The sequence below is a fragment of the Rousettus aegyptiacus genome, unplaced genomic scaffold (genome assembly GCF_014176215.1).
Source record: "Rousettus aegyptiacus isolate mRouAeg1 unplaced genomic scaffold, mRouAeg1.p scaffold_m13_p_10, whole genome shotgun sequence".
Classification (NCBI taxonomy): domain Eukaryota; kingdom Metazoa; phylum Chordata; class Mammalia; order Chiroptera; family Pteropodidae; genus Rousettus; species Rousettus aegyptiacus.
In genome coordinates this window covers 67003957-67023481 of record NW_023416285.1, presented here as the reverse complement: position 1 = coordinate 67023481, position 19525 = coordinate 67003957, and the positions used below count along the sequence as shown (strand labels likewise).

General features: G+C 35.3%; 1 protein-coding gene across 1 annotated transcript in view; it reads right to left on the bottom strand.

Annotated features, from left to right (window-relative positions):
* NFXL1 (nuclear transcription factor, X-box binding like 1) overlaps positions 1 to 18082 on the bottom strand; it is a 49524-nt gene extending 31442 nt beyond the window's left edge. The window contains 12 exon segments of the mRNA XM_016161204.2: positions 2351 to 2473; positions 3194 to 3318; positions 4074 to 4188; positions 4810 to 4910; positions 4998 to 5159; positions 5384 to 5562; positions 6895 to 7025; positions 8989 to 9098; positions 12315 to 12488; positions 17421 to 17465; positions 17468 to 17654; positions 18013 to 18082. Of these exon segments, the coding sequence (XP_016016690.2) occupies positions 2351 to 2473; positions 3194 to 3318; positions 4074 to 4188; positions 4810 to 4910; positions 4998 to 5159; positions 5384 to 5562; positions 6895 to 7025; positions 8989 to 9098; positions 12315 to 12488; positions 17421 to 17465; positions 17468 to 17654 (1452 nt within the window). The 5' untranslated portion in view covers positions 18013 to 18082.
* Between the last annotated feature and the right edge of the window lie 1443 nt (positions 18083 to 19525).

Genomic DNA, 19525 nt, shown 5'->3' with positions numbered 1-19525 from the left:
ATTGAAAAGAAACAAAGTGAGTCCTATGTTAGCACCAGCTTAGACCTGGAGGTTACAAGCTACAGTACAGGGAGAAAAATCACAGGCAGAGTCGGGTGGTCTTACCAAGTTGAGCAGTCAAAATTCATAGTTCAGAGAAGCCATTTTGGCTAGTATTTGTAGAGAAGTGGTAGCAGTATAAAGAAAGCATTGGAGAATTCCAGAAGGGACCCATTGAGTCTTTGGCCAAATACTGGTCTGTACATTTGTAAAAAGAAACTACCCAAAACCTGAGAAAGAACCACTGGACAGAGAAGATAGAAAAATTTCCAGAGATTAATCAAGGCTGGGAATACTTTGTGTTCCCTATGGCCAGAGTGGAAGAACTTCCTAATACACAGAAACCATGTAGAGTACTTGGAAAAGTTATTTTCTCAGTACTGGAACCAATTTAGCCCTATAAAAGAGTACTCTGGTCACACCTAACGAAACTCAGGACTTGAAAGAACTAAATAGTTTCTAAGTAATTTAACTTCGACCCAGAACAAAGCTTAAAAAAAAAAAAAAAGCACCCCAAAATGCAAAGTTCACAATGTCTGGAAACCAATCAAAATTTACCCAGCAGTCAAAGAAGCACAAAGATATAATACAAAGGAAGAAGAAAAATTCATCAACAATAAACAGACCCAGAAATGACAGATAATACAATTAGTAGACAAGGACATTAAAATAGACCTTGTAAGTATAGTCCATCTGTATATTCAAGATAGAGGGCATGAGCATGCTCAGGACAGACATGGAAAATATTAAAAAAAAAAAAAAAAAAAAAAAGACCCAAATCTAACTCTCAGAATGAAAAAATATAACATCTGAAATGAATAAACAGAAGATGCAATAAAAAACAGATTAGACAAGAAAATTAATGAACTTAAAGACAAAGCTAAATAAAACACAGAAATTCTTAAAAACTAAATAATAAATGGAGCATCAGTAAGCTGTGAGACCTCAAGTAGCATAACATACAAATCACTGCAGTCTCAGAACGCAACAGGTGTGAGAAAGTCTTAAGAAATACAGATTGAAAATTGCACAAATTTGATGAAAACTATAAACCCACAGATCTAAGGAGCTCAACAAAAACTAAACTAAAGAAGCATAAAGAAAGCTATAGCAAGGAATACAAGTTGCTGAAAACTGGTAATAGAGAAAAATCTTTAAAAATGACCAAAGGAAAAAAAAATTACAGGAGAAAAAAGACAATCACAGCATACTCATTGTTGAAAAAAAAAATGCAAGCTAAAAGATAGTAGAGCAACATCTTTAAAGAATGGGGAAAAAAACTATCAAACTAGAATTTGACAGTAAAAATATTTTTCACAAAGGCTAAAGATATTTTACAAAAGCTGAAAGAATTAACGAAGGAAGTACTTCAGATAGAAAGAAAATGAAACTAGACAGTAACCTCGGTTAATATTAAAAAATGAAAAGCACCAAAAATAATGAGTTTGATGATAAATATAAAAGACTACATTTTTCGTATTTTTTCAAAAACATTGTATTTGGGTATAAAATGTATGAGAATAAAAGGAGTTAAAATGGAATCAATGAAAAACAATATCCAATAAAATAGAAATTAGAAAAAGAGGGAAAAGGAACAAAGAACAGATGAACAAATAGTAAAATAACAGATTTAAATCCAACCATATTAAAGATCACATTAATGTAAATGATTTACACTTGAATCAGAAGACAAATATTGTTTGGCTTGGATAAAATAAAATAAATCTGAACTGCCTATAAGAAAACCACTTTCAGTATAAAACATAAGTTAAAAGTAAAAGAATAAAAAAGATATACCTTGTTAATACTAAGCAAAAGAAAGCTGAAATCACTATATTTTGATAGATTTAAGAGCGAGGACTCTTATCAGAGATAATTCATAATGATAAAAGGGACCTAAAACAGCCTCAAATCTATGAACACAATAAAATATTCCAGGCGACCATGTACTGAACCAAGTGTCTACAAATAAGATATCACAACAGAAGTTAAGCCTCTTCCACCAAATGAACTATCATTCTTAACACTAATATGATGTTTTAAAGTCAGGGAACAGAAACAGCTCAAGGACCCAGCTGAGAGAATTATACACAGGACAAAAAGAGCCCCTTCTCATTTAAAAATCTTGGTAAGATTTCCCACTAATACAAACAATCAGGATCAATCTAAAATATTTATTAACATTTCATATGTGGAGCATAGAATATGCCTGAATATTTAAGGAACATGTTAAGATGGTGCTTATCACAGGCCCACAAAGGAAAAATTCAAGACAATTTTTAAATTAGTGTCCCAATCTTATTACACATACCTTTCTCCTACATTGATGCTTCTGACAGTCACGCATCTTAACACACTTAGTTTCACACAGATAAGGTTTATGACATGGCATTCGTTTTGTATGCTTTCCACAACGACAATGCTTTTCTACTTCCTGGAAGAATAAAATAAACACTATAAAAACTAACTTGTGTTAACCTGATTTTTTTTTATATTGTAATCTCTATAATTACTAAAAAAATGAAGGAAAGTTTTAACACAAATTTGTATGAAAGAAAGACTACCAAAACGAAAGGTAAATTTCCTGAAATGTTTGTTTGTATCTTATTTTGTCCTAAAAAAGATTTCACATGAATTTCCATTGTTAAATTATGAATTTGATATTAAATAGTAAAATGACACCACACATTAAAATCACTTACATCTAGTTACACCATATCTGCACATCTTGTTATAGTAAAGCAAGAAAATTGGATTATCTAGTAAGCTAATTTGTTGACTTGGTAGTACAGTCATAACCAAAGGGACATACATTACTTTAAAGTCTCAATAAAGTCTAGGCATTTGTTTCTTTCCATCATCACTATGCCTAATTCATCATTGCTTTGAATGTCTTCTGGGAACAAATTACTCCACTCTAGACTACAAAAATAAGAATGTTCAAACTATTACCAAGAGAAAACAAACAAAAGGTAATTTTTGGATTGATTTCTGGCATACTCTCCTGCTTCTTCACCATAAATATTAGGTCACACTCAACCAGATGACACAGATGTTTATGAAACTAAGTAATGGAAAACAATTACAGTACATTTCCATTTGACATATTATAATAGATAGCTCTTCAAAGTAATTATTACAAGAAATGACTAACTTGTCTACATGTTTCACAAGGACCTCGGTGACAACGCTGTGAACATCTATGAATTCCACATTCAAGTACTTTGTCACAACTGTCTCCGCAAGTTGGTACATCTTCTGTACAAGGCAAAGAAAATTCTAAAAAACACACGAAAAGTTAATGTTAATAGTAAGATAGTAAGCACTAGTGATAGTAAGCACTAACGACAGGCCATGTTCCTTTGGCTCCCTAAAGAATGATAGCCCTTTCAGACTATGAATTTTTGCATCTGCATAACTATTGGAAAAAAAATTAATGAAAATTATCCCTAATATTTGTAAAGTTAATGCTTTTTAAAAAGAACTTGCCACATGACAAGTTACCATCCTCAAAAAGCTCATTTTTATAAGCTAACTACTTCAGAAATACTTATCTAAAGAAATGAGTAAGATCATGTAAACCTCTATGAAGAATTCCACGATATAGAAATATTTTAAAAAGCCTCTATCTCAAAGCAACCCAAACTAAATTTGTCTATAACCTGATACACAAGACAACAGCTTATGAGTCTTACGTTTCCTTTATGAGTTAGGCAGTACACTAAATAGTTTATGTGCATTTTATCACTAAATCCTCACAATCATTTCTGAAGAAGGTACTATCGCTGCCCCCATTTAACCTAAGAAAACCATAGTTCATGAAGGTGGGATTTGAACCCAGATATGTCTGACGCCAAAGTCTGAGTTTTTAATCCACATCCTATATTGTCTTCTCATCCAACTGTACAGAAACCACACATCAAATTTGTATTATTATTGAAAATAAATTGTGAACTCCCAGAGAAATTTAATTAAGAAAGTACTCTAGTTAGCATGAAAAATGATCATATCCCATTGAACGTTTAAAGTCTTACTTGACTTCTGACAAGGACAGGATCTTTTCCCAGATCGAGGACATTCTCCACAAGCACCAATATGACAAACTTGCTCACATGTATGATTACCACATGGCAGTGTTTTCCCACATACCTAAAATAAAATGCAAAAAGCACTAATGAAGGACTTAAAAGTTAACCAGAAAGACTTTATACCTGACATAATCCATTTTTCAATCACATATAAGCAACTTCTTTATGCACATCATGTTATATTTTATATTTTACATAGGTATTATATATATATATAAACATATATACAGATTTATATCATGTTTATACATGCACATATTTCTTATGCATCAAAGAGCTTATTTTTAAAATATGATAAAGGAAAAAAGTATATACAGCTTCATATGGCCACCCACTAAAGGTTTCTAAATGATACTAAAACCATGCCAATTCTAGAATAAGCAAATCTATAAAACCAATCCTACTTCCTCATTTAGATTAACTCAAGAAGTGGGGAGGGATATTGGTTGAAGAGGGTGAAAGAGCTAGCAAGACAGTACATATGTACTGAATCGAAAATTCAACAAATAGCTGTTTATTTGGAAAAAAATTACCCCCCTTTCCAATATTAAATTGAAAGAGTTTCCTAAAATGTGAATATAATCCATCTGGGTTATCATTCTTTCTCTATTTTTAACCAACTAAACCTAATACGCATTTCTAATTCTTTAATACCTACCCCCCAAAACACATATATACTTACTCGATCACAGTGCCATAGTGGACTTGCACAGCTTCTTTCAGCTACTTGTTTACCACAAACACATTTTTGTCTACTGACTCTTGGACAGGGTGGACAACTTCCTAAAATCATAATGATAAATTAGCACAGAAACATTATAAAAGCTATAGAGACTACTTTGACTTTGGCTAAAAGTTATGACCTTTCACCTGCATGACAAGGATTTTCACATTTATGTTGTCCACAAAGCAACTTTCGTCCACATGGCAGCTGACAGGACCATTTCTTGGCACTGCACCTACGAGGGATGGGTTTTGCTTTCTTACAGTAACAAGTAGTTGTGACCATCTTTGGACAAGGAGGGCAGGGCCCTAGAAGCCAATGAGAGAAAAAAAGAAATCAGAAATCAAGTTAAAACTTTCAAGTCCTACCCCTACCAGCGGCTTCTAAAGTTTTCTTTACTAGTACTTTAAAAGGCATTATCTTCCAATATTTTCTTATGTAAATTTAAGTTTTGAATTTAACTTGCATAATTTTTTTGCCTCAGCATAAGAAGAAATAACCATCCTCAAACAATTACAATGATATAACTTACCTGGATGACAGAGGAGTAAACATTTATGGCCACAAGGAGGTTTAAATTCTCTCTCACATACTTGGCCACATGAGTGAGGCACAAGCCATGGATCTAAAGGCGGATCTTCTACTTTTCCACAATAGCAATAGTACCTACTAGGCGTGTCAGATCGTTTGTATTCAAACCTACATTTTGGACTACAAAGGAAAATTATTGGTTAATTTCATTTTTTAAAAGTGACATGAGACAGGAATATAAAGTAACACAGAATACTCAGTTTTCTGTAGGGTACTCTCTTCCATTTATATATTAGTAAAAAACAAGATTTTACTAAAATCCATTTCAATCATCCAGAACAGCTCTGTCTTACACAATTTCCTGAGATGATGGAACTGTTCTATAGCTGTCAAGTCCATTATAGTATTCATTAGCCACATATGGCTAGTGAGCACTTGAAATGTGGCTAATGCATACAACTGAGAAAGGAAAAGAACTTTTATAATTTTTTTAAATTTAAATTCTACATATGGATAGTTGCTACTGTATTAGACAGCACATATCTAGAATACAGCTATATCCTGGCTTCACTGCTTATGAGAAAAAGAAGTCTGAACACATTTTACTTCAATTAACTTCAGTAGCCCCATTAGTAATATGGGAATAAAATCTCTCACAGATAACTGAGAATTATTTTTACAAAGTAACTAGTGCATCTAAAATGTTTTTAAAAACTACACTACCACGACTTTACAAGTATATCATTATTTATGGTAATAAGGGGAGGTCGATACGGATCCAGGTTTTCTGAAGCCTGAACCTTATATGATTTAAGGGCCTCTGTTAAGAACTTGAATTTACAAATATAAAAGTAGTTACAAAAATGAATATATGAACATACAAAGCCTCTGATGTTTATGCCTCATTACCTTGACAATAAATCTACCCTTCAGGTTGCCAGTATGGATAAATTTGCTTTTGTCTTTATTTAGCAGAGATATAAAGTTTCCACTCCTGAACTTTTTTAAGACATATAATCGAAGTTCAGGATCAAGTAATTATGAATAAGCCAAACTAATAAAATAAATGTAGAAAAATTAGTAAGACTGAATTATATATACCTGCAGTTTTGAGAGATTTTGAAGATAAAATTGAGAAGCCTAATATTAAAATGTTAGATGACAGAATCTTATACAATGTGATACTCATGTATACTAATATGGACTCCAGAAGAGAAGTACCAGAATTGTAAAGGATTTTAGTCCTGTAGAAAAAAAAATTCTTTAAAAAGGATAACAAAGAAGTTGTTTTGCAGGGAAAAAGAGTCTGAATGATTTTTTAGTTATTGAAAGGAACTAGTAGTTACATAAATTGGAGGGGAATAAAAGCCATCACTGAGTTCTAGGTCTTCACAAACCACAGGGTTAACTGAGGACCAAACTTGGATACTGAAACTGCCAATAAAGCAACTTATGAGCTATGATTTTCATTTATTTTACAATTTGATAGTCTAACTAAATTAGAAAAATTACCAAGGCCAGGGATAATCTTTCTTTCCAAAATCATCATCCGTCAAAGAAGATACAAGAAACTGGCTGTCTTTAGCCCACTTCTGGATACAGGGCATGTGAAATATACAGAAACATCCTGAACAACTCCAAACCTAAGACAATAATATCAGAAATTAACACATATGCAATGATTTTCTTTGATAATTATACAATACTTTACAATAAACACCACACAAAATTATTTTCAAGAGCAAACCAAGGATTAAAGAAAAAAAAAGTTTCCTTCCAGTATTACAGAAGAAATGTTCTTTATAAAAATTTATTTAAATGGAGAACACTTTTAAGAAAAATATTATTACTTATCCAGATTCATTCATGTAGGAATAACTACTAACAATCTGGATAGTCTCTAATATTTTTAAAAAATATATTCATACTTTTTAAAAAAATGAGGTCATACTATACTGATACGAAATGTTATAGCCTTTTCTTTTAACATAGGATAAGCATTTACCCTTATCAAATACAACATGATATTTATAGCTATACAATATATCATGTAGATTTATATACCATAATTTATTTAACCAATTTCTGATTGTTGGACATTTTGGTTAGTCCAAATATAAATAATACTACAAAGGAATGCCCTTTTGTTATATAAAACCTATTAGTCTAGGACTTAATGCTAAATTCTAAAAATTAGGTAAGAAACCTTGAGAATATATATGTATAATTTAAAAGTTTAAGGAGTAATAGTAAATTAATTTTTAAAACCTTCCAACACTTTGATGTAACTGACAAAATTCAGTTCTCCTTTAATTATAACATTTTGTAACTATTTAATAAAATCAGACATGTAGTATATTGCATAAGCTGGCAGTAGCACTAAAAAAAACAAAACAAAAAAACCCAACTTCTTAAGAGTTCCTCCCAGATCAATGACTGAGAAAAGACTAAAATTCAGAGTGGGGGACAAGCTGGGAAGGGAAAATGCCAATAAATGGTTTGCTGTTAAACTTTACCACTAAGAGCCAAAGTGTCGTCCTGCTAAGACCCTGTAAAGAACCATGGAAAGCATTCCTGGGACTACTCCAGCCTCACAGCCTCAATCCCTAATAAAGAGGAGGCTAGGGCACTCATCTATCAAGTCCCTGTGGTAGAATGTTGCCCCAAGGAGTATTAACTCTCCAGTACTTCTGCAGTACACCCATGTCCTGGCTGAGTTCCCAAGGAGAAAGCACTGATGTTTTAAAAAAAAAATCCACATACACAGCAAGTGTTTAAGGTGGGATTGTATTCCCATGCAGAGACTATTCATCCATTAAAGATGAAATTATAATAAACCAACCAGATGTGACTCCAGGTTCCAAAGGCATTTGCATCTGCTAAGTTATCCTATCCAACCTGTTAAATTTCTGATTTACTCTATATGACCAACCTATTTCATCTGGCCTGATTTTCTTTCTGCAGGTAATGCTGCTATAGTAGCAATGGATTGATCTGATATCTAAATGTTGAGTTTATCATATTCAGTCATCTCTTCTCCTTAATTCTTCATTAATGCTCCTTTAAATTTACATATAGATAACTTTGCCATTAGGCCATAGTGCCTCTGAGTACATAACTACATGAGTTATGTCTGAATCCATCTCTCCCTAATGACCCCAGCCACTTTCCACGGTGCCTTTAGCACAAGAGAAACTCACCAATAAACCATAAGTGTCACTGTTATGTTCTACTTATCTTGAAAGCAGGGACCATATCTATCTTTTTTTAAAACCTGCTGAAAGTAATGGAATATAGTCTATTTTAACATTTCAGTATTAGTGGGAATATCTAAAGTATAAAGATACTAAAAATGCTTTATCAAATTGATATGTGAATTAAAACTGAAGATACATGCTTCAGTTATATTAATAGTGCTAAAAATATTGATGCTCATTTAGTGATAATTTTTTTTAATTACAGATTTATAAAATGAAGATCAATAAAGTTCTCAAATGAAGCATTTTTAAACAAAAATAAGCAAAGGCATAATAAATGGTTAAGTATTGTAAATGCAACAAAATATTTTGGGGAGATATGTTAATACAGATAAGGAGAAAAACTTACTGCTTGGTTTCTCTTCACTGAAGCAATACAAATTAAGCATGTCATAGCCCCTGCTTGAAAGGCTTCATTTACATACTGCTTTGTTCTCTCTAATTCACAAGTATCTCCATCTTGAAATTTAAAAATTGAAAACCATGTTAAGCAATATCTGAAAATAACACAAACTCACTAATAGCACATTATGTGAGAACTGTCTAGAAGTATCAATTGCTCAAAATATAGCTAAAAATTAGAAGTTTAAAAAAATAACCAGTGAGCTGGCTGAGCTGCCACAGGGTCACAAAGTCCATGCATTAAATCTTCTCTCTTTGATTCAAAAACAGTACCTTAACCCTCTCTCAGAGTGTACTTGCTTTTATTGCTGTTGGAGTCCTTAACAACTTTGGTGGGGGCAGAGCCATAGGCAAGAGCAAGAAGCTGTCATGACAAGGGAAAGCATATCAGAAAGCTAAGTGAAAGGAATTGAAAGTCAAAGCTCAGCAGACCCATTTAACCTAAATACAAGCATGTGTGTTTATCTGTTTGACACACAGCATATTCTCAATAAAGACTTGTTGAATGAAAAGATCCTGAGATCATTACAGTATAATAACCTTGTTTCATGAAATTATGTTCACTATTTCTGCTTTAAAAAGAAGCATGAACTTCTAAGGGAAAAAAAAGTTATTAGACTATACTTTCTTTAAGCAATTATTGATCATTTACTTGCCAGGCACTGTACTATTAGTATTTCAGGAGGATTAAATGAGCTGTATTATCTTCATCTTACAGAGAGAAAACTAAAGCACAGAACAATTAAGCAACTTCAGTATGACTCCAAAGTGAACCCTCTTAACTACTATGCTAAGCTGCAACATGGGGTTACTAGAGGAAGGTCCAAGAAATACCAAGTAACAGCAAAATGAGAGGCAGAACTACCAAAAGCACACATGACACCAAAATTAATAGGACATGTGGATAATTCTTTACTTTCTAAAATCATCTAAGTAAGCACAGACCTTATAAAAATTTGCTCTACCATAATATTTACAAATATAATTAAGGATAGTAAGCAAAATATACATAAAATTACTCTAAAAACTATAAAATATTATAAATTATAATTGCTTTATTGTAAATAAACACTGAAGTTTAAAGAGTATCCTTAAAAGCAGACTTAATAATCATATTTGGTATGCTTATTCTGTTTTTTAGCATAGCTAGCTTTAATAAATGTATAACATTTGAAATTTCCCCTAATTTAACAGCAAACAGGTAAAACAAGAAAACAAGATGAATCGGGCTTTAACAAAATAAAGATGAACCTTTTAAGATTTATGCAAGATTTCTTTGAAAACTGTATTAAAGTTTGGCTGCAACAATAAAGTATACTGCCCAAGATGTCAAGGTAGATAGCATGGCATTTGAAGTTATTCATTTTTAAAAAGATCGCCCCAGCAACTGAAGAAAATTGAGGACAGGAAGGCCAAGACTAAAAGCATAAAGTACCAGTTAAGAGGAGGTTATAGTAGATAAATCAAAAATGACCTAATGTATCTATGTCTCAGTTTTCTCACCTTTAAAATAGTAATAGTAATAGCTACCTTACAGTTATCATGTGGATTTAATTCACATATTAAACAGCTGTAGGGGGCTGAATTATGGCAATGTTAGTGGATAGAAGAGGGTGATTTAAGAAATTTAGGAAGTAAATTTAGGAAGTAAAATTCAGCAGGACTCGGTAACATTGAGATTGTGTTTCTTTTAAAAGTTGATGTTCGTGTCAAGATTAAGAAGGAAAGAGTGCTGTGTTGGATGAGATGTCTGATATGGGCAGAGGGGAGGAGTGATCGTGAATGAAATGCACTCATGCCATGTATGTACCATCGGGGCTCCCAGGTTTCTGGCTTAGATAGGTGACTGGGAAAATTGTGGTGCTACTCATTGAGATAAAGAAAATAAGAGAAGAAATAAAGTATCTCTCAACATATGTTTGATGTGTCCATGGGCCAGCAAGAGAGAGATACCCATCAGAAAGCTGAACATGCAAGTCTGAAATTTGAGAGAAGAGTCACAAAAGCACAAAGGCTATGCTAAGACAAAACAAATAAAGTTCTTTGGTAAAGTTCTGACGCCCAATTCTCTAACATGAGATGAAAACCATCTCATTATCCTGATATTTATTGTTCTTAAATCAAGTGATCAAACATCCTTACTTACACAAAGAAACAATCAGTATTTATGGATGTGACACAAAATTTCATAGGAAAAACTGCCTTACCATGTAGAAAGCCATAATAAAAATGAATAAAACTTATGTTTCCGAAACACTAGGAAGAAATACTGAGTTACATCTATCAGTTTCCTATTTAAAAACAAAGTCATTCTCTATCTAGAATGTTTTAAATGAGGTCCTCTTGAAGCAGAAAACTTCTTAAGTTTACTTTCCATGATGAAGCCCTCCAGAAGCAAGAAACCTCCTATCCTAAGGTTATTCTTTATCAACTTTTACCTGGCTGAGCCAGACTTCTTAGTCAAGCTTCTTAATCTTTAATTCCTTAGCAAATATGGTAAATTCCTTGGAAACCTACTTGATGATGTGTACCTATCCCTATGATGTCATCAGTATAATAAGTCAACTAATGGTAATACATGCAAAAATGTTTCTAATGACTGTAAGTATAAAATGTGGAAAGTGTAAAACACTTACCTTTAAAATAATCTATTTTTACACTTAGTACCAAATCCTTCACAGTAGCATCACTTTGGCTCCTCTCTCTCATAAATGAATATGGCTTTAAGAGTAACCCAAGTATAAACAACATATAATGTGATTATACACATTAAACTTGGGAAGACTTAGTTAAAAAAAAAGTATGAAAGTCAAAAGTTGAAAGATATAAAGGAATAAAGTTGAGAAATGAAACTGACTTCAAGACACATTTAATACAATGAAAAAGAAAAAAATGACGCATAGACTTAAAGGAGTGATCAAAGTCCTCAAGCCTACTCAAATCATAACCAGAAACAACTTGACCCTACTCAGCTCACAGGGAGATTTCACATCCCCCTCCTAACTTTCTAATGAAATGCCAAATAGAATGCAGAGAAGAACTTCTAAGGCTGTGAGGGGCACTGCCATACTATTTGCCTTATAGAAAGATTAGTGTTACGTAACATATAATTCAAGCAGTAAAATATATAAAAATCAACTCTACAACCCTACAATGTCCATTCTTAAGATGCAAAAACTACTCCATATAGAGTAAAAGTGTTTTTAAAAAGTCAGGGATATATTTTTATTAATATCAAATCGAAAAGTCCAAAATTAAAAGATCATACAGTACCTGTCTGAGTAGTGTAAGTTATAAATGTATTAGCAACTATTTCTCCTCGTTTTCCTTCAAAATCTTCATCTCCTTCTTCTTCAGAGGAAGAGCTAAAGTGTTCTTCAACAAGTTTTTTGGCCGCAGCTTGATTAGCCTTCTTGATTTCCTCAAATTTCTTTTGAGACATTAATTCTGCTTAAAAGAAAATAAAAATGAGTTTTATTTCTGCAAAACAATCCCTTGAAATGTAAGGCATGATGTTCTAACACATTATTTTAAAACACAGATTTAAAAATCACCTTTGGAGCATTCTATTTTATTATCATCCATGAAAAAAAGTATTTTCAAATTTCTTGTCACACAACTAAAGGGAATACCACGATGAAAATTTGACTTTTGTTAAATATCCTGCTAAATGTGATGAATTGTTCTAAAAATTGAGTGACTAACAAATCAATAATAAAGGTATGATAAAAATATCAAAAAATGGTAAATAATTTCAAGATAAGGACAGTAACAAAATTATGTTTAAAAAATAAATTATATACAGTGATTTTTTTTAGGAGGTGGGATACATGCTCACTGGTAACACACTCAGTTCAGCAGGAGGTGGGTGCTTTTTTTTAAACAAACCCCTTCCTCACTACAGCCTATCCTGGCTTGGCCAAACAATATTCACTGTTTTCCCACTATGTTTACATAATCTGTGTCTTAGAAAGCTCAAGGACATTTTGCCTTTATTAAAATGTGGTCATGAGGGGAGGAAAAAAATGGCATAGATGATAGAGACTCTGTTCATCTCTCTGGCGACCAAATCAAAGTTGTGACGGAAACAAGAAGCAATAGCAAGGAAAAATCACCTGGGACCTAGATGAACAAGCCATACAACAAGGGAGAAATGCAAGAAAGCACCCTGCAACAGCAGAACATAGGACAGGGTGAGGACGTGGGGCTGCCTGGTCTCAAGTGGCTGAGTGAGACAGAGCGGCAGAAGCCTCTTAAATGGACCATGTCCGTGAGCAGATTTTCATAGTGACGGACCTTCTTGCTCTGAGCACCAGTGCCAATTCAGCTACGTGCAGGGGGAACCAGAGACTTACAGGGAGACACTGTTGGAATGAGGGTCAAGGAGAGACTCACACTGTACAGAAGTGCCTGTGGTATCCATTGTTCCCTGTTGAGCCTTCTCCACTCCCAGTGTACCAAACAGAGTGCCACCATAGCCATGACATCATCAAACTGGATAACAGAGGTCTCTCGGCCAGAGGATTCCCTGAAACTCCACTCCTCCAACTGGCGGCCCCACCCAAGCCTCATCCAGGTATATCCTCAGCAAGTCAGGTGCTCTTTGCTGAGCAGCCCCTAGACTCACACTGGAGGGAGCTGGCCTCAGTTTCTGGTGTGGCCTTTTGAGGCAACTATAAGCACAGCATCTGTGGATTGCTTGCTGAATCTTAACAGGTAAACTCAGAGGGGCAGAGGCTTGGGCTAAATTTGGCCTGCAGCTGAACCCCTCTCAGGACTGCGCCACTAGATACCTACTTCACAAATCCATACTAATAAGACCAGGAGACTTAAGAGCTTTGCTTAGTACATAGAAACAGACACGGAAAGGCAGCCAAAATGAGAAGACAAAGAATGAGAAACCATATGAGAGCACAGAACAGAGATCCAGATATAATGGAGTCAAGTAACATAACAGATGCAGAGTTCAAAACACTGGTTATAAAGAAGCTCAATGAACTTCTGGGAAGTGTAGATAAATTAAGAACTTCAACAAAGATAAAAAACATAAAAATGGAAATGGAAATTACAAAAGGGAACCAGTCTGAATTAAGAACACATTATCTGAGATGAGAGTATATTAAATGGAATAAACAAAGAAATAAACAAAGTGAATAAAGAAAAGAATCAAACGCCCTATCTAGAGGATGGGAATGCCAAGGACATGCGATCAGAATAGCAAAAGATGCCAAGACTTTAGAAATAATTTAAGGAGAATATGGGACATTATTAAGGCTCCAAATATCTGTCTGTTCGGCGTAACTGAAGAAAATCAATATGTTGAACAGCGTTTGAAGAAATAATGGCAGAAAACTTCCCTAACCTGATGAAGGAAGTGGACATTAAACCCCAGGAAGCTCAGAGAATTCCAAAAATCAGGGATCCAAAGAGGTCCACACCAAGGCACATCATAATTAAAATGCCAAAGGTTAAATATAAAGAAAGACTATTAAAAGCAGCAAGAGAAAAAGATAATTACTTATAAGGGAACGCCCATAAGACTGGCAGCTGATTTCTCAAAAGAAACTATACAGGACAGAAAGGCTTGGCACAAAATATACGACAGGAAGAAAACCCAGGATCTACAACCAAGGATACTTTATCTAGCAAAGCTATCATTTAGAGTTAAAGGACACATAGCTTCCCAGACCAAAATAAGCTGAAGGAATTTATCACCACCAAACCAGTATTACAAGAAATGTTGGAGGGACTTCTTTAAGAAGAAAAAAATGTATCAAAAATAGGAATAAAGAATGGTAACAACTACATTCCTATCAATAAGTACCTTAAATGGAATAGAATTAAGTGCTCCAACCAAAAGATAGAGCGGCTGAAAGGATAAGAAAACAAGACCTCTACTTATGAAAAGGAAGGAGATGAAAAAAGATATTGCTTTGATGGACGCAGAAGGTATTTAAGTCAGACAGAGAAAGATAAACACTATATGATTTCACTTAAATGCGGAATCTAAGGAATAAAAAGAACAAACTAATCAAAAACAGACTCACAAATATAATGGATAATTTGGTGACAGAGAGAGGTGAGGGGAAGTTAGGGGGCTAGGAGAATGGGGTGAAGGGTTAAAGAAGTATAAATTAGTAGCTGATGGATGGTCACGGGGATGGGGAGCACGGTATAGGGAATGCAGTTAGCATTAATACATTGGCTAGGTGGAGGGTGAGGGAAGAGACAGAGCAATTGGGGGAATCGTTTTACAAACTATATAGATGTCTAACGAATATACTGTATACTTGAAACTTATTAAAATAAATTTTTTAAAATGTGGTCACAAAACATATATAAATAACATTCATCCACACAAAATGTTGCTAACAGAAAATATGCTTCGTATTAACAACTTTATTCCAAAAAGAAATGCTAAATAAGTTTTGGATTAGCTCTTCCATTATTCTCTTTAGCACTGTCTGTACTTGTCATTTTGTTACTTGGTTAAATGCAAAAAACAAACAAATGAAAAAACCAATAGATTACCTCATAACACATTCCCAATGAGACTTCAAAGCCTCAAGACCAAAGACCAAAGACTAAGTGCTAATAAACTCCTATTGACGGCACAAACATTGAATTGATCTGAACTCATAAGGCCCCATACTGAGAGGATTTTTTAAGTTTACTAATTTAAAATTTTTAATTATTAATTTGGAATTTACTTTATGTTTGCGATTGATGAGCCACCACCAAAATAAGCTTTCTTATTTTAGGTGGCGTATTTGTACTTAATGATGTTTTATCTTTTATTTCCTCATGAAATGTTTTCCTTTTCTTGTTGCAGACAGTTTCTTTGAGGGTTATGTAGCACTTCAAATAAAACTGGAGGAAAATGTACAGTGCCCATGTAAGAATCTTTGAATGTTATGAGAAAAGTAATGGCTAGAAGACATGACTCAAACTTGATATATAATAAGAGATGTCGAATATCAATTATGGGAAATTAGCACTTAAATATATTTTTTAAATGGCTGAATTACAAAATAAAAACATTCATAACCTGATCAATTTATCTACCTAAGATTTTCTCCAGGAAAGTTGACAAAGCAATCTTCCCATAAATTATTTCTTAGAGTCAAATCTCAATCATCCAGAATGCCTGCTTTTCTACTACCTGTAAAATCCAAGAAAGTTTACCAAAACTGTTCACAGGTCTCCCTGCTTGCTAACCTCACCACCAACATCATAAACTTAGAAAATGAAAGCTAAGAGAATACCACCTAACTTGAAAATTAGCTTAGTGAGGAAAAACACTCAGAAACTCAATTTGCTCCTCCCCCAAAAAATATATATTCTGAAAAATACATTTCAAACACAAAAATAAAATATCAGGGATTATTCCCATGGCCCCATGCACTCTTCTATAAGTAAGGAAAATTTCAAATTGTGTGTATGAACACTCTCTACTTTTAAATCAGCTTTGGAGAATAAACACTCTGAAGCTCCATTTCCTCTTCCCTCCAAAAAATATATTTTGAAAAACACATTCCAAACACAAAAATGAAATGATTTCAAGGATTATTCCTGTGGCCCCAAATACTCCACTACCAAGGCCAATTTAAGAGTCGTGTGTATGATCTCAGGCTCCACTAAAACACAGCCCTGGACATTATTGACAGGCTAGAGGAGGACACACCAGTTATATCCAGGAAAGGACATGAAATTTACAACTAGGAATTGAGAAAAGTACCACAGCTAAAGTGCTTACAGGATACAGACAACTGAAGTTACTAAACTAAAGCAATCAGGTAAAGAGGGCAAATGACAACTAGCTCCAGAAGTAAGAGAGACAATGTGAAATGGAGTCTCTAAGCCCAATCTAAATGGGATTTCTGCTACTCAGTCCAAGGGACTGTTGCCACATACAAAGGAACTAAAACCACGTATATTATTTTACAAGAAAAGTTGCTTACCAGATTTTTAAAAGAAAAGGAAAAACAAAAACAAAAAAGATCAGAACCAATTTAGATCTAAAGTATCTGCTAACAGAACCAAACCACCGTATACGCTAAATAAGACCCCCGGGCCACAATTTGCAACTTTCGGTCTAGGGATTCAGTAGGCAGAGTGAGGGGAAGAACACTGGACAAAGAAGTAACAAAGACTGATATCAATTAAAATTAAAATTAAAGATTAAAAAAATAAGATAAAATTAAGATGGGAATCTGCCTAGAATGCCAAAGAGTAGCTGCCCAAAAGGTTTGAGAGGTGGGGCCAATAATAAACTCCCGAAGGAAAAGAAAAGGAGTGAGAGCAAAGGAAGAGGCAGTTCTGACGAGTAAGTGCCTTAGCAGCCCTCCAGGTGAGACGGAGGTCGGAAGCCACCCTCACCCCTGGCTACGGAAGTCCACGGTGCTTCAGATCCCGCGGGGCTGCGGTACCTGCAGCCGCAGCGGTCGCGGCTCCTCCGGGGCTGCAGCCAGGACCACCTGCGCCCACAGACCCCTTCCCTCGCCCTCCTCCGGCGCCGCGGAGATGGATTCCATTTCCTGAGGAGGGGGCTGCAGTGGCCCGTCCTCGGGCTCGGCCTCGGCCACCGGCCACCTGACGCCAGGAAGCTTCCATCTGTGCAAAGGGGAAAAAAAGGGGGGGGGGAGGTGAAGAGTGGAATGAGAGTGAGCGCAGGAGCGCCGAGGCGGGGAAAACGCGAGCAGTCGTGGGAAGCCGGTGTGAGGTGCCGAATGAGAGGGGTTTCCGCAGGGCGGGGACAAGATTTGAAAAGGTCGCGGCCCTGTCTCTCCCGGAGGGCGCGTCCCTGCTTGCTATACCGGGCTTTGGAGATGGACCGACGAAGGAGAGGGCTAGGCAGAGAAATGGACTGCGGGACAAGGAGCATCCAGCACCAGATAGTGAGAGAGGGAGAAAAGGAAAGCGCCTCCTCCGCCTCTGAGGGAGCGCGGTGAGGGGAGAGATACCGACTGACCCCTTGGTTCCGGAGAATCAACTGCAGTGGTGGACCCCTAGAAAAGCTACGTCTCCTTACCGACAGTGCCTGCCCCTGACGACTACAACTCCCAGAAGCACCCGTCCACGGGCCGCAGAACGCGTGGCATCACTGGCTGCTTCCTTATCCGGGAGTGTCAGGGGTGGGGAGAGGAGGAGCGGTTAGAGGGAGCGCTGAGCGCGTGCGCTGATTGAGCCGGGCCTTCGGGGACCACAATTCCCGGCGTGCTCTCGGTCTCCGCTGAGGTTGACGGCCAGAGAGGCACAAGGTGGAGAGGTGTGTCGGCCCTGAGAAGTTCTTTACCCTAGAGGATGGTGTTGCTTCTGCCTAAATGCAGCTGGGTATCAGCATTCTGTCGGTGTGTCTGTAATTGACTGCCCTTTATGTTTAGCCTTGCCTGTGGGCTTTTACCTGACAGAAAACTTTTCTTACTGACGTTTAAAAGCACTTAAAATGAAAATAGTCTATGTTAGGGAAGAGGGCGGGAAAACGGAATATTGCTGCCTTCTGAATTGCTAAAGCGATGTAGAAGATAAATCTAACGCCTATTATAATGGTCTTTTATAATTTATAATATGCTTTTCCTGAGCACGCCGATTTTACCTTCACAACAGCTCTCTAAATTAGATTTTGTTAAGGAAAGTAGTTGAGAGCCAGGACCTTCTGACTTTGCTGAGTTTTCCAAGAAGGGATAGATAGATTAGATAGATAGATTTCAAAAATGTGGGGGTCTGTCTGGGATTGAGAAATATATTGATTGCTATTTGGGACTACGGAGCATATGTAAGTTAGAACACATTTTCAAAACTACCTTTGCTGATATTTTTACTTTGAAATTTCAGATATTTGGAGTAAATAAAAGTTCTTTGTAGTAATCAAAACAGAACCCGAGAAATATATGAAAAAGATAAAAATATAATTAAAGATTACAAAGACTGAAAAATGTACAGTTGTAATTTTAATTCTTAAAAAAGATGCTACACAAATAGCTAAAAACAGAAGACTGACAATAGTAAGTGTTGACAATAATGGAAAACTGGAACTCTCATACTTACTGATGAGAACAGAAATTGGTTCAAACACTTTCAAAAATGTTTGGCATTATTTATTAAAACTAAACATGGACCTATTTCTAAAGCACTATGACCAAGCAACTCTACTTCTGGATATAGTCCTAAAAGAAATAACTGTATAGCTCCACAAAAACTCATCCTTATAGCAGCTTTGTTCATAAAAGCCAAAAACTAGAAACAACCTTCATGTCCATTAACAGAATAGAAAATTAATTATGATATATACATGTAAAGGAATACTACTAAAAAAAAAAAAATCCTGATGCGTGTAGCAAGATTGGTAAACCTCAAAGATATGTTAAACAAAGGGAGCCAGACACAACAGAGTAGTTACTTTTGGTTCCAATTTCATGAGTTCTTGAACAAGTTATAGAAGCCAAATTAGTGCTTACCTCTGGTGGGAGTGGGAGGATTTTAAC